At 40.9% G+C, this 25153-nt stretch overlaps 1 protein-coding gene across 2 annotated transcripts in view; it reads right to left on the minus strand.

Moving 5' to 3' along the window:
- Positions 1 to 5832: 5832 nt before the first annotated feature.
- plppr2a (phospholipid phosphatase related 2a) overlaps positions 5833 to 25153 on the minus strand; it is a 71388-nt gene continuing 52067 nt past the window's right edge. Inside the window, exons 3-7 of one of the 2 annotated variants that reach the window (XM_085351357.1) lie at positions 16173 to 16293; positions 14216 to 14466; positions 9472 to 9648; positions 6987 to 7114; positions 5833 to 5941 (exon numbers count right to left, since the gene is read on the minus strand). In XM_085351357.1, the coding sequence (XP_085207483.1) occupies positions 5833 to 5941; positions 6987 to 7114; positions 9472 to 9648; positions 14216 to 14466; positions 16173 to 16293 (786 nt within the window). Of the gene's footprint in view, positions 5942 to 6176; positions 6234 to 6970; positions 7115 to 9471; positions 9649 to 14215; positions 14467 to 16172; positions 16294 to 25153 lie in introns of those variants that run through there. The other variant, XM_085351358.1, reaches the window with a different exon arrangement.

A 25153-nucleotide genomic window follows, 5' to 3' on the forward strand; every position in this document is an offset into this window, starting at 1 on the left:
GAATGAGACTATGTATGTATTTGTTTTCGGTTTCTTTTTTTCGAATATTTTAAAAGTTGTGCTGTAGGTTTAAAAGAACACTTTGCAGACTTAACAGTTCAGCAGTCATGCGGAGCAGCCTGTGAGAACAGTTGGAACAGCATGTCCCCTGATGATGTCATTATTAAGTGGAAGACTGTGAATAGTTTCTGGAGCTTGATGCGTAAAAACAAGTCTGAACATCACAGCCTCTGAATTACTCATATATGCCAGTGATTCTCTTAATATCTTTCTTAAATGCAATATATCTGATATCCTTGTGTTGGAGTTCCTGCATCATAATAATGTTGCAATTGGCCAATCACATTTTGTGATGTCATAGCCTTGCAAAGTGGGGATAGAAAGCAAAAAACAAAAGGATAAAAAAGGCTTTGTTTATCTAAAACTCCTTTCTGGAACAAATTATCAGCATTTCAATTGTTTTATTTGTTCATTTATACAACATAATGATGTCATGTTAGTCAGATTTACATTATTCGTGTTGGTTCGCTTGTGAAAGTTTTAACAGCATTATCTAATGTCTTGGCTCCTGCTAACCTAAAGCATTGATCAGTTGCATTGTTGATGATCCTGGATCAATGATGATGTAGGAACAACACCAACGCGCGGATATCTCATCAGATCGTGCCATATATATTCTGTTACGGTGCTGGTTCATAAGAAAGATGGCCAAGGGTTCAATGAGGTCAGTGTATGTGCGAGTAATCCCTATGAGCCATACTTTAAGGCTTTTTCTCTACTCCTGGCTTTATAAATGTCAATGAAAGTGGATAGCCTAACCCTGTTAGGAGGGGTGCCCGATGCTAGCTTAAAGGTGGTCTTAATGGAAGAGAAGCTAAAACAGCATGTTTCAGACAGTGGATGAGGTGTGTGGCTGCATCAGCTCGAGATAAATAAGGGTTATTTTGAGCTGTGAAGTATGCAAAGCCACTCTAGTAGAGGCCACGAATAAAGCAGGATGAGTTCCCTATGGAACAGATGGAGGTGGAAATTAGCCAACTACCGCAGGTCTGCTTCGTGACACTTTAATGTTACTTTAACTTACAACTCAGCAGCTAGACATTTTAGAGAGACATAGGGCACCCTGTCTGCAACTGATTTCATACATTTATTCAAAAGTAACTTTAGGTAGTAAGATTTTATATTTAAAAAAATTAAAGTCGAGAAAAATTACCTTAAAACTTCTCTCATTTTGATTACATTTAAACAACTACTTCACTTTAAAACTTTAAAAGCTTAAAAGAACATTTTTTCTGTTCTAATGTTTAAACTTCTGACACCCAGTGAGACTTATCAAGAGACAAAGGGCCTAGGTTATGTAGAGTTAACGATCCAGTAACATGATTTTTAATGATAATGAACATAGAGACATGCTGCTGGTAATACTGCTAAGTACTTTCTGTCAAGTAGAATGTTGGATGTGGGACTTTTTTCATTGCTGTACTGACACATTTGTAAAGAATTTGTCATCTGGAGATATACACCATGTGTATATGGGAAAGGAATGGGAATAATAATGTAGTAAGTCGTGACTAATCATTTTAAATGAATCTGTACCTTTTGTTATTAGTTTTTTCTTTTAATCAGTGATACTTTGGCTCCATGTCAGGAGATCAGAAGATACTTTAGGAGTTGAGCTGCATTTATAAAATACAAAGAAGGGGACAGAAGGCTTTCTAAAAAGCCCTGACGTTATCACTTTTTCCCAACAAAACGAAATGAAATGCAGTCTCAAACCATGACAGAGTCTCCACTGTGTTTTACATGGCAGTTCACTGTTCTAACTTTCTCCTGACCTCCTCTTTATATATTGATAACCTTTTTAACCAAAAATGTAAAATTTGGAGCTATCACTCCATAAGACCTGCTGATGCTGATTTTTTCGTCCAGTTTTTGTGTGACTTGGCAGCCTTTTCTCCCCGCTTCCTTTCCTCAAGTCAAAAAAAGCATCCTGTTCACATGCAAAACAAATGCAGCAGCTCTGACACACAAAATCACCGCCAATCACTCTGAGAACACAACAGCAAAACAAGAAGTGCAGACTGACACAGACAGCTTTTCTTATTTCAATATCCATTTATTGTTCTCATCACACAAATCTTTACAAAAACAGAGGGTTTGCTGCATCAGGATCAAAGGAAACACGGTCCTGCCTCTGAGTAGCAGATCTGAAGGAGACTGGTGCTTTTTATTCACATGTCAGTCAACTGCAGCGTGTTTGTTGTTTGATTTTTAAACATGTGTTACCGAAGACTTTACAGGAAAGTAAAGCTGCGGCGACGGCAGTCGAGCCGGTGGAGAATCCGAGTCTTCGTGGCGGGCGTGTTTACCTTTCATGTTTGATTGTGTCTCATTTGTGCATTTTGGATCACAGAGGATTCACAGAGAATTTGGACAAATGACAAATTCGCACTTGCAAATGAAATTACAGCCAGTCACTGCTTAGAAAACACTTTCGTTACATTTTGTCATCAAGATTATCTTAAGGCATTTCTGCTTCACTGGGACATTGAAGACTGGAAAGAAATGAGGAAACACATGAAACAAAGGGCCATCATGCAGCAAAGGTCACATGTCTGACTCAGCTTCACAAAGTTGCAGGTACACTATGTGGTATAAGTAGCCCTGGCTCTCTGAGCCATCAAAATGTCACAGTTTTGATTATTTATTTATTTGTTTTTTCAGTGAAATCAAACCTCTCACAAGTACAAGATGCTGATGATAATGAAGCTTAGCATCCATCAGGGAACTATATAAGGGTAGTTTAGCACATATTCTCAATGGTCAAACACATGCTTTTGGTTAAGTAGAAGCTATAATGAAAAATAAAATCTACTGGGTGCTAGATTTGGATCTCCAAAAGATGGTCATTTTTATTTAGCTGAGCACAATTAAAAAAAAATAAAATGAAGAGAAGTTATGTTCTTTTTGTTTTAATTTCCAAAATGATACCTATGACAGCCACATAGAGTGTGAGTGGAGCGTTCGTAAGGAAGGTTAACAAAAAACTTAAAGATATGTAGGCTGATGGAGGATTTAGTTGTTGTCACGCAGTCTGATGGCGTATTATCACTAATGTTATAATGCTAATGATTAGCCAGAGAGGCACATATTTACAACACAGGCCTATCATCAGAAAATTGGGCCATCTTTATCTTACATCCACATGAATGGGGAACCAAAAGCGATACATGCCTTTCCATCTGCAACAATTATTCTTTTCTGGGACCTTGCGGCTTTATTACACAATAGACATGACATTGATGAAGTCAGATAGAGCATTCGAGAAGGGGTAGTGATCAAGGTGGGTTGCAAAGCAGCTTGCAGAAGTGCATTAACTGCAGACAGGCTACACCAACTCAAATAGCATAAGTCGGATCAGCTAATGTGGAATAGCATGAGGATCAGCTGATCTGCTGGTATCATGAATGAGTCTCACTTTATGCCAGATAATTAAGACTTAAGAGCAGTAAGCTCCCTTCAGTGGGGAAACCTCTGGTAACTGTAAAACTGGTCCAAGTAGACAGCAGACAAACAAAGTTAGCAGCTGGCTGGTGATCATAGTAGAGCATAGTAGAACCAAAATAGAAAATATGCCCATTCATCATTAATATTACACCATTCATCAAATTAAAGCTCTTAATCTGTTAAGTTGGATGTGAAAGCTGTTAGATAAAATATTAGTGCTAACTAGAATGCAATAATTTGTGAAATGTGTGTTCACAGCTTGACCTATTGCCTTGAAAAAGGAAAAATAGATCTCTTAGGGTGTTTAGATATCTATGCTTTAAATTTATGGCCCCACTATAAACTGTTGACCTGTCTGGGATGTAACCTCACTCTTGCCCCATCACAACTGAAAAGTAGAGGATGGATGGATGGATGATCAAAGCATGAAAAAAGGAAAGTGAAAATGGCCTAATAAAACTCAGAAAGTCAGGATCACATAGTGTCTGATGTCAGAGTAAAATGACTTTTCCAATCCAGCTTTATTCAGTCCAACAGACAGACGCAGCAAATTGAAACAAAAAGTGAGTCATCTGAGTACTTTCCAACTGATAGGTCAGAGTGGTTCAGCACGTCTGCTCGAATTCTCCATCATTGTAACAAAAACAAGATTTTCCTTCAATCGCCACACAGAGTCTTGGTGATGCTCGTGTAAAAATCACACTCTCAATAGAAAAAAGAGCTATGTACAATATCTTACAGGTTCGGTGTTAGAAAGTGGGGAAGAGGAGAAGTACAGTAACAAGTAGGGGGTATAAGTGTGCTTGTGCATGTGCGTGCTTTCAAATATGTTAGAGTTTACGTCTGTAAAACGAGGTCTTCTGTGCTTTGTGTGTCTGTGCTTGTGTGTGTGTGTTTGTGTGTGTGTGTGTGTGTTTGTTTGTCCAGCAGAGGGAAACATTTCACAGCACAGTGATGGCATATTAGCCTAGATACAGACACCACAGAGAAGAGAGATAAATGGAGAATGTAAAAAACAAAATGTATTTGTAAAGAAAGGAAAAGCAAACAAAGGCAAATGAAGAGAACAAAAGACAAAAGTGGATCGTGAGGGAGTGTGCAAATCAAAATCAGCAAAACTGTCACGCCACACGGAGCGCTTATGGCAACCACGCCGTATATACACAAACGTCAGTAAATCAATATATCAATAAAATCTCAGAAATAAATCACAGTAATTACACGACGCAGCCAAAGGAGACGCCACTTCGGGATGAGCGATGCTGTTCCACAGTTAAATGAAAGAGACATTTTTTTTAAAAGTCAGTTGGCATCACAGAGAAGTGTCCTGTATGAAGGCTCCTCTTCGCAAAAGAATACAAAAAAAAAAACAAGCAAAAAACAAATATTTGCTCCTGAATGTGATGCACTTAATTTGGCTCACTGTTGTGCCACCTGCATTCGGGAGCTTGGGTTTGTCTCATCCAATGTGTGTTTCTGTTTCACATTAGGTTTTGGCAAAATTGCAACCATCTGAGAGCGACGGAAAACACAAAGTTGATAGCCAAGTGAAGATGTCTGTACCTTCATCCTGTTTGCTTTTGTCTGGTGCTTCTGCTGAAGGATAAGAAACGGATCCTTTGATCCTGGGAAACCTCATGCGAAGCTGACTAGGGCACTGCTACTCAACCCTGGTGGGTGCTTATGCGTGTGTCTGTGTGCACGTGCATGGGATGAAATAAGGAGAGCAAGTGTGTTTGTTTGTGTGTTCATATGGCTTGCTAAAAGGATGTTTTGTACGGGTAAATCTCAGCAGCACACATTTCCTCAGGTGGGTTTCTTTGGTCCAACACGGCGCACGTCAAAGCCGCGTCCTGAGAGCTCACCATCACCTTTCGGGTTCTTTCCTCAAACAGGCGTGCGCTCGTACGGTTGGAGAAAAAGAAGCAGCGGACATTCTCAGTGGTCACCGTTTGATTTCGTTTTTGTAACAGAGCAAACCACTGCTGATGAAAGTGAGCTTCATGTGATTGAGTTTATATACATATAAAAAAATTAGTTACATTTTTCAACATGAAAAAAAAAGGAAAGAAAAAAAAGATGTACCTGACTCTGTACTTATTGATCAGAGCTTTACTTTACTGGTATTCCAACAAAGAGAAAGTCTTTGAAGAGTTTGCCTATCGGTTCCCCGGGGGTTGAGAGGGCAACGGGGGATGTGTGTGCTGTGTATCATGTATTAGGAGGGGTGGGGGGTCTAGACCTGCGTGGAATAGGAGCGGTGCAATGTTGTGTACCGCCCAGCCGGATGGGCGGCGCATTGTGGTGAGTGCTGCTCCGACTGGTCTAGACTTCGCTGGAAATGGAGCGAGACGGTATGAGGACATCGGGGGTGGCGGGGAACCGATAGGGCTGATGGTCATGTGATCTCTGTGAACGGAGATCCCCGCGGAGTCTGCAGGGGAAAGAGAGGAGTGAGAAAGAGAGAGGAGGACGGGGCAGAGAGGAGGCGGAGGAAGAGAGAGAAAAGTGAAGAAAAGAATAATCAAGAGCAATGTACAGGGATGAGTGGAGGACAGAACAGATGTTCGACAGAGCAAAAAACAGAAATAAGGCAACAGATGGTGGAGATAGTGTTGGGGGGGGTGGGGGGGGGGTGACAACGTTGGGTAAAAAATATTCAAAGCTGGTTAGAATGGTTGGACGTAGGTGTTGTAAGGTGGGGAGGGGGAGGAGAGTGCAAGATGCTGAAGGAGAGTGAGGGACAAGGGAGCAGATTGAAAGGAGAGAGGCAAGGTGGGAGACAGAGGAAAACAAGGCAGTCAGGTGAGGGTTAGAGACAGTGAGAGACCACAGAGGACGCACGATATTTTTCTAAATGCTTCACCCCTGAGAGAATCGCTTTAGAAAATGCAGCGCTTTCGGAGAGCAGATATAACTTGAGGGGATCGCTTCCACAGCTGAGACTATTTTCTTTTAGCCTCTGCTGACTTCACAGTTTCCCTTCAGCCAAGTGCTCTGCATTATATCCAAATGGTAAATAACACTTGGAGTGTGTCAGCCAAACTGCTGATTCACCTCAAAGACACAAGTGGCTCTCTCTATAAACCAGATAACGTGAAAATTTGTAACACTGTGGGATTTTTAGGAGTAAGCAGCACCTCTTTCCAAAGCAAACATTCACACTAGAATTTGTTCCATCCTCTGACTGAAACATAACCGTGGCTCATTTCACACCACTAGAACAAATCTCACATGCGTTCTTATCAGGGTACAACAAGCCTCGCGTGCGCAGAGATTTAAAGGATTCACTTGGGTGTTTTGCTAGGACTGGGCGTGCGGGTGGGCTTGGAGCATGCATGTTTGAATTTGTTCTTTTTTGAGGAACAAAAGGAAGGTCACGGATTCAGTTAAGAGACAAGGGGTGTGTATCTCAGCCCTTCTGTGAGCACAGTTGTGCCTCACACCCACCCCCGCCCCTTACCTGAGGGCCACTTAACTTTTCGAGTGGACTCTCCACGGAGGGCAGTGTCACCATCGGCATGCCCAGCATTGACTCGGGACGTTGGGGTCGCGGTGGAGGAAGACCGGGCTGCAGCTGTTGGAAGTTGTTAATCACACAAGTCACCTGATGATAGAAACCAACATAAAGAGTTAACTGGGACCAGAATGAGACACATGAGAGAAATTGACCATTTGTCAAATTCAACACCTAATCAGATTGTTCAGTAACAGCTTAGTGGATTTTCCTGTGTGGCAAAATGGTTTACAAGGGCTTTGGGGGAAAAAAGGACCGAATTATCAAAGAGCATGAATGTTAAAGTTATTTTGGGCTTTGGATAAAAACTTTGAACTGTTCTTTTTCCAGTGTACATCTTTAATGGACAAGTTTAAATATTGTTCTCCAATCCACACGGGGTCAAAAGTACTCAAACATACTCAGATATCGACATACATTCACTTAAATCTTCTAATATGTGGTACGAAAGGTTCTTGTCTTTTAACTTGACATGGTCACGGCATATTAACCTCTCATTAGTGATCATGATTGACTACAACTGGTTCTACAACTTTTCAACTCAACATAAAAAGAATTTGACAGTACTCTCTGGATTACTCGATACTCAGAATGGGAAAGTCCACGTGAAAATCTAAGAATGAGAATTACAGATTTACACAAGTTGGGAAGGTCTCAACAACTGCACCATCAGTTCAAACATTTCTATGTAAATGCAAGTTATTTGGATTTTTCCCCACCAGAAAACCCAACTGTCATCCTCAGCTGAGAAGAAATATGTTAGGATATTCAGGAACAACCAAGGAACCACCAAGGTTCCAAGGCATGACCTGGAAACTGCTGGAACACCAGTGTCACTGTCCAAAGTGATGTGGGTTTTTTCACAGCCATGGACTAAGACAGTGCTAACCAAGAAAGAAGGCCCTGCTCCAAAGGTGGCACTGTCAAGCTCAACTGAGACATGCTGCTGCCCACATGGCAAAACCTAACACTCCTGAAGAAAGGTTTTATGTTCAGCTAAAGTAAACAGCAGTGGCGTTTGCAGGGTTACTTAAGTTGGACTACCTGGTATATAATGTTGTGTTACCTGATTGCTAGCGACACAGCTATGTTAGCATAACATTAGCACAGTGAAGCTGGAGGATGAACGCCAACTTTCTTTCCACTCGATAAAAGTTAATGTGAGGGATTCTGGTGATTAGGGACAAATGCAATCGCATAGCAGGATGCTTTCGACCAAAACAGGCGCAGCTTGATGACATCATCAACATGCGCTATCGCGATAGAGCTATATAGTCAAAATCTCTATTGTTGGCCAAATTTATATCGTTTCTATCGTATATCGTTTATATCATCCACCCCTACTAAGAACACTCCACCAAGCCTCAGGCATGGTTGAGGTAGCATCATAATCTGGGGTTGTTTTGCTGCTGGTTGTATTGCATTACATTAGATTAGAAAAAATCCAAAATAAAGTCAAACATTTGCACCCAATTCTTGCTTTTTAAAGTCATTAAAGAGTATCCTAGAAAAAGAATATATCAAAGAAATAATTAGGAGTCCAAAGTTACCATGGCATTCATGCTCATGATGAGTGGGTGTAAACTGCAAAACATTATCAGGCACCGCTAACTACTGTTAGGTCTGCAACTTTCAGTTACATGATTTTTCATAATTTGGGGTCTCTATGCCACTATAATAGGTTTGAAATGAAACACTCTGTGTACAATTGAAATTGAGACTCTCAACTTTGATTCAATGAATTATACAAAACATTTTGTTACCTGTTTAAATGTTACAGTTATTTTAAGGAGTAACCTAGAAATTCACTTAAAACAATTTTATAGTCAGATTAAGGTTATTTTTCAGTATTTCTTTATCAGTTAGGCAAAGAAAATGTCTTGAGTAATTTATTATTGTGGTACTTGCATTGGGAAACTGTTATAGTGGACCAAAGCAATTGGTCAAAACAAAACCAGATACTATAGCGGGAAAGTTAGAACCAACCAAAGCATGACTCATGCCATGAAAATGTAAAGCTCGCCAGGTATAGTAACAGTAACAAAAAGGGGTGTGGTTTAAAAAAATGGTTGCTTGACTTCTGCTACTGTGGTGCAGCATATTAAAATTGCATGTAAACCTATTTCCGAATGTCATTTAATCTGTTGAGATATTAATGTGGTCTTTAATCATCTGATTGATATGTAGCCCATTAATGACCGTTTTTGTCTTTTTTCATAATTAAAAGCACCTAACAGGACATTTTTCTAAGACACATTGTTTTAGATTATGAAGAAAGATAATAAATTACCATATGAGACATTACACAGCTGTTTTCACAGTGCTCTCAGGGGCAAGTAAGCTCGTCTTTACATGCAAAGATGGAGCGCTTAAAAAACTGAGAACATGTCTTTCTTTTTTAATCTATTTGTCTGCCTGTCTCTCTGCTCCTTCTATTCTCTCCTCACCAAAAACACAGCGATGGCTCCCCCAGTGAAGAATCCCGCCAGGACATCAGCCCAGTGGTTGCGGTACTCAGCCACTCTGACCACACCGACTAGCATGGCGAGACAAAGCAGCGTGAGGCTAATAGTGGGCTTGGTGAGCCGCGTGCCTTTGGTTTTGAACACCAGTGTCACGTACATCTGCAAAGAAGCATAAGGGAGGGAGCGCACAGTAGGGTGCAACAAACACAGAAAGCCACAAAGAGCATGCAAGTGCATAAGATACATCACTATTTTAAACCAGGTAATAAGACGTACAAGAGATTTTCTTCCTGTAATTGGCTGGTTAAAGTGGACCTATGTAGCTTGTCCTTACTTTCTCTCATTATATATTCAGCTACACTAGTGGATGGTCATATTAAACACAGCATTTACCTAATCATAAGGGGAACTAATCATAAGAAAGTTAGCTTAAAAGGGAATGGAGCATAAAGCAGGTGAACTGAGGAACTGCACTAAGTGGCATAGCATAGGATAAGTTACAAGAAAAAAAATACTGAGATAAAAGTGAGCATATTATGCCACCTTTAAAGTTAAAGTACCTGTTAACTGTTTCGACAAAGGGAGGAAATATATAATCTGAAATTTTGTTCAGGCTAAACACAAATCAAATTTTTGAGGTGGCAGAAATCAGCATAAGTATCCACTTGATTACATCAAATAACAGCCAGTGTTATTTCTTGTTCAGCGTGGTAATGATTGTTTACAAATGACAAATACAAACTGGTAGAAACAAACTAATCAGTGTTGAAATAATTGGTAGGTGGTGCCTTTTTAACTGAAGGCAGCATTTCTGCAAATGTGTTTGTTAAGGTCTGTTTACTTGCATACATCCTTGTTTTGCTTAAATGTGAGTGGTAAAAGGTAAAAAGGTTAAATTTATATTAGTGCTGTCAGCGTTAATCTTGTTAAAATGACCTTAACTCCATAACTGCATTAAAGTGGCAAATCTCCATTAGCGAGTTATCGCGGATAGCCTGGTGCGTGGGGCTGCAAGGCCGTGGTTAGCTCTTTAACGCGTTAGTGCCGTGCAGCCACGTGTGAGTGAGAGAGAGAGATAGATAGATAGATAGATAGATAGATAGATAGATAGATAGATAGATAGATAGATAGATAGATAGTAGGGGTGCAACGATATTTGTATCGATATTGAACCGTTCGATACAGTGCTTTCGGTTCGGTACGCATATGTATCGAACAATACAACATTTGTAATTTATTTTATCAACTTTCCTTCTGACGATGCTGTCTGTGTTGAGCGCTCAGTGAATCTGCGTTCGACTACTCCGCCTAGGCTGCACTGTCGAGCGCAGATCCACTGAGCGCTCAACACAGACAGCATAGTCAGAAGGAAGAGCGCAGGGCAAGCTAGCAAGACAGAAGTTAAGCTCTCCTTGCAACATGGACCTCCCCCAACCTCAATCAGATCTGGCATTTGGAATTATTTTGGTTTTCATGTGACGTATGACCCTGAAGGTAAGCGAGTCATGGACTAAAGTAAAACAGTATGTTGGATGTGCCATGCAATGCTCAATTACATGGGTGGGAACTAGTGTGTTAGCGCAGTTAGCTCGTTAACGTGTTGGCCGTCTAGCCCCATGCACGGGGCGATCGGCGGTAGCTCGTTAACGGAGATTTGCCGTGTTGTGGCGTTAAGGTCATTTCAACGAGATTAACCTGAAAGCACTAGTGGGAACACAACGAATATGACTGCACATTTACGCCGACATCATCCTAGTGCAAAGACAAAAACAACAAGCATGCTACTAACTTTAGCCGAGTCATTTAGACAGCTGTTAGCACATGATTCTCCTTATGCTGCTGAGAATATAGCCCAGAAGAAGCGGATAGTATAGCTTTTATTTTGGAAAGAGACATTTCTCTGTAATAAACTCTCTTTTCCAAAGATGAGTGATTCCTCAATCAGATACAGGGCTCGCAATATCGCTAGCCCGACGTCCTGGGGCTAGCGATTTTTCCAGTCGGGCTACCAAAATCTATCTCTGCCCTGCCCGTCGGGCTATTGTAGGAAGGAAAAATATATGTCAATGCTTTTGCATTCTTTCAGAAATTTAGCTGGGTAATTATATCATTGGCATCGGTGAGCCACTGTCAATATGTGACATATTGAAATCGTGTTTGAATTTGCGCTTGTTTTTTGCTTTCACTTTGCAATCGCGCGAACTGTGTATAGAGAGCGACAGCACTGATCTGTGAGTGATGATAATTTGTGCACCAATTCCTCTGGCATCGTCTTATTAATCGTTAGCTTACTATGCAAACATGACAAGTGAAATCTCCCGCAGCAAGCTTAAACATGTGAGAGGTTGATCACGCAGAGAATCGCTGAGCTTATGTGAGTGCGTGTGTAAAAGCAGCAGGATATATATTTTAGTTCTGCTGAGCCAAATAAGACAGGTCAGGGTGAAGAAGTGACAGCCAAAGAAAAGCTTACCACAAAACGGAGAAGTTATGACAAATCAGACTATAAGGCAAAAAGAAAGTGCAGCTTTATGGTTTCATGGACAAAATAATTTCTGTGGCTGCAATATGACGAGCTAAATAACCAGGGCTGCACATAAGTGGTCCGCAGGTGTGCATTCGCTGTCAAAATAAAAAACACGCACAAGGGTTAGGGTTAAATTTAAAAACTGTACTTTTGAGTTAAAATATATATTTATAATTTTAATAAATGACAAATTAAAAAGGCATGAACATTTTTTTTGTATCGAAAAAATATCGAACCGTGACACCAAAGTATCGAACCGAACCGAACCGTGAATTTTGTGTATCGTTGCACCCCTAATAGATAGATAGATAGATAGATAGATAGATAGATAGATAGATAGATAGATAGATAGATGAGCACTCGACTTTGACCGAGTCAAAGTCCAGACCTCAACCCAAGTGAAAACTTGTAGCAGGACTATAACAGAGTGGTGCATAAATGAGTGCCCACAAACCTCAAAGAACTTAAGCAAAGTCCTAAAGAAGAAAAGAAAACACTTATTTCAAGTAGAGATGGCACGATACCACTTTTTTATGTCCGATACCGATACCGATATCATAAATTTGGATATCTGCCGATACCGATATGAATCCGATATAGTGTTTTTTAATCAACAAAACTGTTTTTTTTAATATCTTGCTGCATTTTGTATAAGTTCATACTCAAGTTTAAAACAACAACTACACTAAAGCTATTCTGTTATACCTGTATGCAAAAAAAAAATATTTCATAGTTCAGCAATACTGATCAATCTAATAAACTTAAACCTACACCATCCTCCCTATTCTGGTATTTTAAAGAGTACTTAGCGTAAATATTAAGCAACCTAACTAATAGGGTTCCAACTCCCAGCAACAACAAAAATAAATAAATAAAAAATAGGGAACCACCCCTCACACTCCACCTCATGATGCTTAATCGACGTAATCAACTTTAATTTGATGCAGTGTGAAAAAAAATGCACAGAAATCAATTATTTTTCAAGAAATATTAAATAGATTCAACATCTTTCTTCAACAAAAGTGCAGACTGCACAGATGGTACCTTTCCAAAGGAAAAAGTACTATAGCTTACTAGGGTATATATATTAGACTTAATAGTCACTATATACTATATACAGTAATTGACTTCTATTCATTTTACATCAAATTAAAACTTTGGGTGTCAGATAATTATTTATTAAAAGCTAGACATTTTAAATGAGAATAAGAAAGAAAAGTATGTCTTTGTGCCCCCTTTTCCCTGTTAATGCCCTATCGGCCCCCCTGGCTAAACTTTGCTAGATCCGCCCCTGCACAGTTACCAGCCGTCAGCTATGTAGAAAAAGATCCTCGAGTAGAAAGTAATATTAAATAAATTCTAACAACAGCTTATCAAGCTTAAACGTGCTGCTGTTGTTCAGCCACTGGTTTCCTCTTTCTGGTGCAAAGTGGGCCAAAAACAAACCAGAGAGACGGACTCACTCGCGACAGAAAAGCAGATCAGCTGATCATTAAGCAGTTTCATGATTGAAGTAGCAGCAAGAAGAGGCAGTCGCTTGTTAAGCTTAACGCAGGAATGCTTTACATACATTCAGAGATGGACTTACACACTTGCTTTACTTCTCTCGGGGATAACTTTGTCGGAGATGACATGCCGGGTTGCTAGCGAAGCTCCAAATGCTATCCAGACCACCGACAGGTCCCGCATGCCACAGCCGCTCTATCACATGATGCATACTGCTCCGACGTGCTAACGTTCTGAGGTGAGTTACGGCGTGTTGCAAGTTTTGTGAGGTGCTTTCATGATATTTAATGGATCGGATTACATTTTTTATTTTTCTCCGATATCCGATCCAGTAATTTAGGTCAGTATCGGACCGATACCGATACGTAATATCGGATCGGTCCATCTCTAATTTCAAGTTATGGATGCTAAAAGCAATTCAACAAGCCATTTTATTGCCGTTTTCCACAGGACCCTATGTAACTTTCCTTTTCAAATGACTGCATTCTTTAATATGTGATGGTCTTCTTTGATTTCATCCTAATCTGAGATCTAGTGGCAATGGTGTTCACTAAAAACAGAAAGTTTGGCATGGGCCTGAAATAACACAGTAAAGACAGCAGGTGGGCTTCAATTGCTAGAACACATCTGAAACTCCCGTTAAGTCTTAAATCTTTACAGTAGCAATATCACCTCCAGTTTTGTCCAACCTACCACTGTGTACACTGCTGAGTAGACGCTGAGTGCTGCATCCTTAGATGGGAAGGATTTACGTGCAGACATAACAATCAGTGGGTTGCCTGTGCAGGCCCGTCGCTCTGTGATGTACTGCATCGTGGACTGGCAGCCTAATGCTGTGTAGTTTGGTCGGCAGGCAGACAGGAAGTGAGGCGTCTGGTTTCCTGTCACTACCTGGCCGGCATTGGCGAAAATGGTCGTGGTGAATAGACCAAAGGCATAAACACCTGGACAGGACAAGAGTGTAGAGAAGGGGGAATTGTGGAAAAGTTAATAAGCAAGCATATATTTTATTTTTATTAAAAGAAAATATAGATTTTGAAAGAGACACACGTCACCAGGTGATAAAAGTAGTAAATGCTTCTACTTCAAAGATCCCCAACACATTATTATGTGTGAAATTGCAACAGAATCCTCCTCCTCAGCTGATTCAGCTCAAGATGCAGATTGGTAGGCTTCTTAATATTCATGGGAGCCTTACTGCCAGGATCCTGAGCAATCTACCTCAAACATTATGCCACATTTGATCATCCAATTAACAGCTTCATGTGCCAGCTGTGGCTGACAAACAGCAGGTCAGGTTTTTCCAGTTCAGCAATTTCTTTCATAATGTTAAATGGTACTTTTTATTCTCTTTTATTTTTCATCATTCAATTACACACTTATGAAGCACTTATTTATAGACTGAGGATGCCTGTAAGTGAGAGCCCCAATGTTAAAAAAAACAAATAAACAGATTAAAGCCTGCCATCGAGCAGTGCTGGGTCCAACACATCCCAAAGTAATGTGTTACTGCACTAAATTCAGTAATTATATTACGGTTACATTAAAGTCATTACTTGTGTTACAAGTTATCTGCACGCTGAGTGGATACCCTATATATGAACGAGCCCATTACCATTTACCATCAAACAAATAGCTAGCCAAGAACCCAAAGTGACGTTAAATCTTACTGCATGCTGACCCCAGCCCAGCAGCCAGAGTTTAGTCTTGCCCAGGTAACGAAAGCAGTGATGAGCAGTCAGTCTTGCAGCATTGTAGCATTAATTTCTACCTGTTCATGTTTCTATAGTAGAACATGAACAAGTAGAACTGTGGAAATCACTTTAAACTCTCTTTAGGTTGTTTTTCAATGCTGAGTAATTAAGTAACAAAGTAGATTAAAGTTCATCCAGAATGTTCTCACAGTGCTTCACTTGTTCCACATTGTGTCATGTAAAGCCTTGTTCCATTATATTATACAGCAATTACAGTCTCAAGTCTTTTGGAATGTGATGCTACAAGCATGGCATACCTGTTTTTAGGGCAGTTTCTTCTTTGCAGAACTACCGAAAAAAATAGAAAAAATACACCCAGTGGCTGTGTGCTTAGGGTAGTTGTCCTGTTGGAAAATGAACCTTCACCCCAGTCCTGAAGCCAAGAGTGCTCTGGAGCTGTATATCATCATGGACGTCTCTGAACATTGCTGCACTCCATGTTCATCTTTCCCTCAACCCTGACTAGTTCTCAGTTCCTGCTGCTTAAAAACATCCCCACAGCATGATCCTGCCACCACCATGCCCAGTGCTTGGTGCCTTTGTTACTAATGGTCACACGCCGCAAAATGTGGACCAAGTGAAGTGCTGTGAATATTTTGCACTTTTAAGAAAAGTAATACATTACTTTGTTGAAAATGACTAAGCATTGCCCAGTACCTCAAAGTCTATGTGATGTTTAAACAAGTCAGTGTCAGAATACAACAGGTAAAGAGAATTCATTACAAGTGTTTGTTACAACTCCAGCTACCTGCACACTGCACCGAGCTTCCATCCTTTTGGAGGAATCGTGACCTGACACTGTCCACAGTTTATATATGAAAATGGTTAGAAAGATTTAGATGTGTCACTTCAAAAGCCTGAAAAAGGGACTGTGGAAGACACTACAGCATGCTCACCCAAGAAGCGTATTATGCGTCTCAGTAAGGGGTTGAAGTAGCAGCAGTCTGCAGTCACAATGGTCTTCTCCTGGGTTCCCTCTGCCTTGGTGAAGAAGGCGCACAGCTCTCCAACAAGAATCTGGAAACACACAAAAAACATAGTAGCCATGGTTCCATCCATCCATCCATCCTCTACTTTTCATTGTGGTCCAGATCACAGCGGCGGCAGTCTAAGCAGAGATAACCACATGGGAGCCAAAAGCAACCTCCTCGGTTGCCTTTGTCACAGGAGGGATCCTAGACATAAAACCACCTCAGCTGGCTTCATTCAATATAGAGTAGCAGCTCTAGCCCCTTCAGAATAACTTGCATGCTACCTAGAAGGCTAAGCCCTTCAGAAGAAGCTAATTTCTGCTGCTTTTATACAGTGTTATTCTTTTAGGGGTAATTCAGATATATACATATAAAGGAGAGGACTGGAACATAGATTGACCAGGCCATCTACAGACACATCTTCACATTATGTTTTGGTAAATCTTCAAAAATTGTTTTGTATAATATCACTATAATTTTTTAAAAAATACACTCCAAATACCATTTCTAGGTGCACCAATAGTACTGGGGGTTGTGTGTGCATAGACCAAGTTTAAGCATGCCATTTGTGCATGACTCCATTGTGATCCCTGTAGTTAGTGAGTCAAAGTTACTACCTGGTTTTATTTTATTTTTTCTTTATTTTTTGTGTTCCTCTTGTTCTTCCGGTGTGGTTTTGTGGTATGATGTGCCATGTTGTCCTGATAGGGGATGCAGCCACCATTAGAAGGTGCTGACAGCAATGGTAAATAATATCCACAAGCATGCAAGGCACCAAGGTTTCAGAACATTACATTGCAACGCAATAATCAATTAGGTTCACTTAACCTCTCAGTGGTTTTAATGGCATGGCAGGAATGGAGTGGCAGGAATAGAAGCGATCATATTATATGTTACAATTGAACAACTCATAAACTCCATAGACTGTTCACTGCAGAATGACAATGAGCTCAGGATTTGTTTATCTTCAGCTATAAACATGACATAGCTCTACAAAGGATTTAGCCATGACAGTATTGCGGCTCCAAACATTACTTATGATCTCAGAACCCACTGTGCGAAAATAGCTAATTACACACTTTAGTTATCATCTCTTTAATTAAGTGTGAGCTCTCTGGCTGTAGTGCCATAGAGCTGTAACCTCAGTACAGTGCTGCACATTCTGTGAGCGAAAAATAGCAGTCATCGTTGCTGGGTGCTGACAGTTTTATTGCTGTTTTTGTGATGAGCATCAGGCTTGGAGCAGAGAGTCTGGTCAGATGACTTTGTTCAATTCGCTCCCAGCGAGTCTGAACAGTGGTGGCTTTCCAGACTGATGATCCCTTAATGGGCTGCAACTGTGAGGCTCATCTGTATGAGAGCCTACTCCACTCAAAGACTATAGCACACACTGCAACAGAGCCCTGAGTAACCACCTATGGCAGATATATCCTTCATCATCCTGACAATATGCATGCAGACTGTGACAGAAGTGGGACCGACATTGACACTGATTGTGTTCCACAGATTCATGAGCCTTGCTCTTACTCTTTCCATGCTTAATATAATTCACCATTTACATTCACAGTGGCAATATCTGAAGCACTTCTGTAAAAGGAAACGGAGCAGGAGAAAATGAAAGAAAGAAAGATGAGAGATGCAGAAAATGATCGCGTTTCAGTCAGGTTTGATAAATTTCCATGAGGGACCAGCCAAGCTGAAAGAGTTAAAAGCATGCAGGGAGCCAGCCAGTGCAGCAGTGCTGTGAAGTGCATGCCCAGCCAAGTGATTTCTTTCATTAGAGGCACACGGCCCCACTGGGTTTCCCATGGCAACCATCTAAACACTAATATAAGCATGAAATCAAAGCTACGGGGGGATTAATCAGAAGCTTCAAATCAGAGATGTTATGGGTAGTATGAGACTCTGGACAAGCATTTAGGGGGCAATTAAAAGGCAGGATAGCGTCTATTTCCACAGGGACAGCTTGTCTGCAGAGCATTTAAGCCTGGGTACGCCACAAAATATGAGATAATAGCGCTTTTTAACACTTTACCTGGGGCATAGATGTGGAGGAGTGGGTGGCAGGCATTTTAGAAGCATTTAACAGCACTATAACCCCAAAAAGCCTTTATTTTTAAGGCTTTACAAAACCCCACACTCAACATTCCCAACTCCTCACTGCTTCTAGCACTGTCCATCCTGCCCCTATTGTCCAGCTGACATAATCCTCCCAAGAGAACCTCTTAGTTGACAAAATTGATATGCTTGCAGAGATTTACCTCCTATCGGTCTCACAGTGTGCCTCGAGTAACAGGCTTTACAGACCGTGCCTAAATCAAGTAAAATTTTAAATTAGAAAATTAAAAGGTTTATAAAGTATGTCCACTTGGAAATTACATTCAATTAGTTAAATTATTACATTAGTTAATCTTCAACCTAATTGATTTAAAGCAAGAAAAAAAGTGAGTTTACTTTTCCATGGGATTGTTCTGCAAACGTCTAAATAGATTCTGTGTTAAAGCATTAAAGCATCTGTTTTCAAGTCTTACTTACTTTGTATGTTGTTATATTGCTTCAAGTTGAGCCCATTATTGGAATAGCATGTGCCTTTTACAGTAAAGTTAAACAGTAAAGTGTAACACAAACAGTGCGTGTGAATTGTCTGGTGTTGCTCTGGAAAGTCACCCATGACAGAGATTAACAGGATTTAACAGCTCTACATTTTTATAAAGTACAAAGTTGTACTTTTGTTGTATTTTTACTCAGTTGTATATAGTATTTGTATTTGTATTCTATTTTTATCTTATTGTATATTTATTTTATTTTATTCTACTGTATATAGTATTTTATTTTATTCTATTCTGTACAGTTGTGTACTGTATTTATTCTTATTGTATTCTAATTTTTGCCTCATAACTTTTGCACTGTCCACTTCCTGCTGTGACAAAACAAATTTCCCACGTGTGGGACTAATAAAGGTTATCTTATCTTATCTTATCTTATCTTATCTTATCTTAAGTAGCACAACAATAACACCCACCTGTGCTGATCAAGCATGACGGTCTTTATCACAGAATAGGCATGATATGGTAATATTATTAATGTGCAATTACACATGTGTATACTGTGAGGGAGTCTCATGATTTTCTGTTCAGTTACTCTGTCGTGACTTACAGACTTACTTATTTATAAACCAACCAATCTGAACAAGACAGTGTTTACTGAGTGGGTGTAAGTGAAAATATTAGGTTTACATGAATACACCTTGTTAGTGAAAACACGCACCAGGCCGGGAGTTTTGAACAGATAAACCCTTAATAAGACAAAAATTTAAAATATAATAATGTTAATTTATGGATTTAACGTTACATTTAGATCCCCTGGTGTTTCGATGAGATGATTTAAGTTGCTTTTAGACTCAAAAATAACCTGTAAATGTCTTTGTCTAGTATTAATAAAGCGGGAAACAGCCATCAGCAGTGGGGGGAAAAAAGTACCCAACTACACCAATAAACTGTGACTAACTACAACGTTAAAACTCATCTGTACCTTTCAACATTTATACCCTAAATGTTGATAAAATCTTATAACACTGACTTTAAGTAATCTGATTAGATGTAAATTTTCAGTGTAATTTTGTTACATAAGTACACTGTAAAACTTTAACTGACTCTGGCCAAATGAAATTTACTTGACTGGTATACAATCGGTTTATACAAAATATGTTTTTCTTAATGATTAATGATTTTTATATTTTTGGCTGCCTTTTAATCAAAATTGTTGTCTCATGTTATATGAGAGCCAAGAATAAATTTTTTTGTGTAGAGTGTGTGAAATGTTTTATGCTGCCTCACTTTGCAAAACAAATCCCTGCTCTCAGAAGCAGCAGGAGCAAAAGAGAAGATGAGTTTATGAGTGAAGAAAGAAGAGGGGGCGCTGTGCTGAAGGTAGAAAGTTAATGGGGTTAGGGTTAGTAATGCAGGAATACATTATTCATGCATTGATGGCATCCGTGTGAATCATGAAGCGCATTATTTCAACCAACATTTTTAAATCATCTCTCTCGGCTGCGGCAGAATGCACTCTGGCTCCCTGCCTCTGTCCCGACTGCTCCTTCAAGGACTCACGGTTAAATGTGATGAGGCTGTCACTGCAGTTTAGAGACAACAGGATAATAATTCCTTGAAATTAAGCTGCTCATCAAGCATGCGCGATGACAAAGCGGAGGTAGTGTGAAGCATTCGGAAACCAAGGACGTGCGACTTTGTTGCTTCAGCGAACTGCAAAATCAGTACGTAAAGGTGAGAATCAGAATCAGAATCAGAATACTTTATTGATCCCTGGGGGAAATTATTTTTTGTTACAGTGCTCCATTTTAAACCAACATTAAGACAAGACAGACAATACGCTAACTAAGAATAGTACAATATATACATATATATACATACATACATACATAAGTCACTTATAAATAAATAGTTGGAAAAGAAACATGTGTAGCTGTAGCAGCAAACAGTGTGTTAAGTGGATGCGTTGTACAGGGAGATGGCCACAGGCAGGAATGATTTCCTGTGTCGTTCAGTGGTGCTTTTCGGTAATCTCAGTCTCTCACTGAACGAGCTCCTGTGACTGACCAACATGTCATGGAGTGGGTGGGAGGTGTTATCCAACATTGTCTTTATCTTGGACAGCATCCGCCTCTCCGACACCACCTTGAGGGAGTCCAGCTCCATCCCCACAACATTGCTGGCCTTACGGATCAGTTTATTAAGTCTGTTGGCATCTGCGACCCTCAGCCTGCTCCCCCAGCATGCAACAGCATAGAGGATCGCACTGGCCACCACAGACTCATAGAAAATCCTCAGCATTTTCTGGCAGATGTTGAAGGACCTCAGTCGCCTCAAAAAATAGAGACGACTCTGGCCCTTCCTGTAAAGTGCTGTGGTGTTTTTAGCCCAGTCCAGTTTATTGTCAATGTGTACTCCAAGGTATTTATAGTCCTCCACAATGTCCACACTGACCCCCTGGATTGAAACAGGGGTCAAGTGTTTCCTGGTCTTCCTGAAGTCCACGATCAGTTCCTTGGTCTTTGCCACGTTGAGCTGCAGATGATTCTGCTCACACCACGTGACAAAGGAGTCGACCACAGCCCGGTACTCTGTCTCATCATCCCTGCTGATGCATCCAACCACCGCAGAGTCATCAGAAAACTTCTGAAGATGGCAGGTCTCTGTGCAGTGGCTGAAGTCTGTGGTGTAGAGGGTGAAGAGGAAGGGGGAGAGGACAGTCCCCTGTGGTGCCCCTGTGTTGCTAATCACCTTGTCAGACACACACTGTGGGAGACGTACATATTGTGGTCTTCCTGTCAGGTAATCAACAATCCAGGACACCAGAGAAGCATCCACCTGCATCGCTGCTAACTTATCACCCAGGAGGGTCGGCCTGATGGTGTTGAAAGCACTGGAAAAGTCAAAAAACATGACCCTCACAGTGCTCGCCGGCTGGTCCAGATGGGTGTAGACACGATTGAGCAGGTAGATGATGGCGTCCTCTGTTCCGAGACGAGGCTGATAAGCGAACTGAAGGGGATCCAGATGTGGTCTTACTATGGGTCGCAGCTGGTCCAGGATGAGCCTTTCCAGGGTCTTCATGATGTGGGAGGTCAGTGCCACGGGCCTATAATCCTGGGGGCCACTGGGACGAGGCGTCTTTGGTACAGGGACGAGGCATGATGTCTTCCACATCACCGGGACCCTCTGCAGACTCAGACTCAGCATAAACAGTTTATGAAAGACTCCACACAGCTGGGGGGCACAGGCCTTGAGGACAAGGGGACTCACTCCGTCTGGTCCAGCAGACTTGCCTGAGTGAAGTCTCCTCATTTGCATCTCAACCTGGTATTGAGTGAAGGTGATGGGTGGGGGAGGGGTGTCAGGAATCTCACAGGAGGCAACATGTGAAGAGAGAGGCTGGCACAGTGGTGTGGCTCTGGGTTCCAGGCTGACTACAGGTGAGGTTGTGGGGGTAGGAGCAGACACTGTGGTGTCGAATCTATTGAAAAACAGATTCAACTCGTCGGCTCTATTCTCACCTCCCTCAGCTCCCCTGCTGTTGGTTGGCCTGAATCCAGTGATGGTCTTCATGCCCCTCCACACCTCTCTCATGCTGTTCTGCTGGAGTTTCCACTCCAGCTTCCTCCTGTAATTGTCCTTAGCCTCTCTGATCTTGTCCTTTAGTAACACCTGGACCTTCCTCACCTCCTCTTTGTTGCCCCCTCTGAAAGCCCTCTTCTTGTTGTTGAGGAGGGCTTTGATGTTCTTAGTCACCCACGGCTTGTTATTTGGGTAACAATGAACAGTCTGAGCTGGAACAATGGAGTCGGTGCAGAAAGTTATGTAGTCTGTGATACACTCAGTAAGCCCATTGATGTCCTCGGCGTGAGGCTCACAGAGTGTTTCCCAGTCGGTCACCTCGAAACAGCCCTGTAGTTCTGCTAAGGCCTCCTCTGACCACCTCCTAACAGTCCTGGTGGTCACAGGTTCCCTCCTCACAATTGGCACATAGCGGGGGGTGAGGTGAATCAGGTTATGATCTGACCTACCAAGTGGGGGGAGGGAGGAGGAGCTGTATGCATCCTTGACGTTAGCATACAGTAAGTCTAAAGTTTTCTCTCCCCTGGTGGGACAGTCCACATATTGTTTGAATGTTGGTAGTGTATTGTCCAGTGATACATGGTTGAAGTCACCCGAGATCACAATAAAGGCACTCGGGTGCTGAGTCTGTAGCCGAGCTATGGCAGAGTGGATAGTGTCACATGCAGTTGCATTGGTCACATGATGCAAAACTAGAGATGAGTCGAGGAATGAAACATTAATACAGACGTGAGATGTGATTAACAATCGACATCATGACTACACAGCCCATTTTTGTCCTCACAAGGAGGCTGGAGGATTTGGCTGTGTGTGTGTGTGTGTGTGTGTGTGTGTGTGTGTGTGTGTGTGTGTGTGTGTGTGTGTGTGTGTGTGTGTGTGTGTGTGTGTGTGTGTGTGTGTGTGTGTTTGTGTAAGTAATCAAATCTCAATTTGTGGGTATTAGTAAAATGCAAGTGTGTATTCAGACTGGCCCTTTTTATGAACGTGTGTCTATTATGAGGCAATAAGCGGGGACGTTTTACTCTGAGCCACGAGATGAATGAAGAGGATTGTGGAGATGACAGACAAGCGGTGGGAGTTGGAGAATAAAGAGAGCAACAAGAAAGCAGGGAGGATTAGAGCAACATTATTAAAGAAGAGGAGAGCGGAAAGAAATAACATTTTAGATAAATACATTTCACACCCATGTGCGTTATTTTATATCTAGCTTTGTAATTAGCAATTTCACACTGAACATGTTCATTCAGAAGAAGGAGGAAAAGAAGTCAGGATACACAATCCAGCAGTTTCCTTCAAAGCCGTGTTAAACAAAACCAGCTTCATCTTTTTTTTTCCCTTTTAGTGTATGAAAGAGTGAATTTCAGAGAGCATATATGAGAACAACAGCCAGACATTTTAGCATCTTCTAGAATAATGACATGAAGCTGTGAGGGCCAAATCAGGCATCTAGGAAACAGCCAGGACCTGCTGCTTAGCAGCAAGATACAGATTACTTCCATTAGGATTCCTCTCTGCAGACAGCTGACTTTGGTGTGTTAGTGATCAAATAAGGTGGCAAAAACAGAAAACTCAAACCAAAGGGACAGATGAAAATAAGACTCATGTTAGGCTCTGAGTATTCACATAAAATGTATCAGTATTTATTAAGTCGTCATTGCTAGAATCTGTTTAATAGTAAAATGATCAAAGACACATTTCTAGTCTACATTGTTAACCCTTTAAACCCTGAACTGTTAAATAAGTGCCAGAAAAGTCACATTTCTTGAAAATGGAGTGTTTATAAAATCTTATGACAAATAAAAAGGTATTACTCCACATATATGAGTTTAAATTTGTATTATATTGGCTAAATCTGCCAATTATTATAGGTTTATATTTATTTATTGGCAGCTTATTGCTTAAAAATGTATTGTGCAATTTATTTAGGTGTTTCTGGGGCAAAAAAAAATCAAAAATCAAACTGATAGTGTAGAAGCACTCATTTATCAAATATGATCGACTAGGTGTTAAGGGCTTAGGTTAATTTCACCTGCTGGTGAACACATTTGACCCATTGTAGTGTTTTCCATTTGTCTGAACAACATGATACACTTGGTCTTAAGTCCAGTAAGGTCATTCTTTTGTGATGTGATGCAATATGAAAGAAGTTCGCACTGCATGGGTGTTTTGCACTTTGTTAGTTAGTGATTAATTTTCACTTGGTGTTTTTTTGTGTTTGTTTTTTTCTTCACTTACTGGTTTAGTTTAGCACCAAAGGTACTTGGTTAGGTTCGGGTACTTAAAACTAGTCGGTGGGTGCAGGAAAAGGTTGGCGTGTGGGCTAAAATATTCTCCTTCACAACAATAACTCTGCAGAGTGAAAAATGACTCTATCCAGTATGTTGAAATGTGACACCAAGGGGTTCTTCTGACAAGCTGGAAGTGACAGACCCATCTCACTACAGCCATAACCCACTGTGTCACATGCCAATGTCAAAGGACCTCTTGCATAAATGTGACACACCAAAGTCTTTGAAATAGCGGTATTTGAAGCCCCAGGAATGCGCTGCTGATTTGTCCCATGTTTCTACAGCCTGTGAAACAAGGCGACAAGAGCACACACAGAGACATATGAAAGGCTCACTTTTTGTAGTCCACATTCATTAAACTGTAGTTTCACCGCAGTAGATCTACAACAGCATTTGCTATCAGGTTATTAAATACTGCAGTGCAAGTGTAGCTGGATACTCTGAGCTCTGTGTTTGTCTTTTCCTAAGTGCCTGTGTTCACTCT

This window comes from Diplotaxodon limnothrissa, linkage group LG4 (assembly GCF_057381915.1).
Source record: "Diplotaxodon limnothrissa isolate DT_005_m linkage group LG4, D_limnothrissa_male_GT1.1, whole genome shotgun sequence".
In the NCBI taxonomy this organism is placed as follows: domain Eukaryota; kingdom Metazoa; phylum Chordata; class Actinopteri; order Cichliformes; family Cichlidae; genus Diplotaxodon; species Diplotaxodon limnothrissa.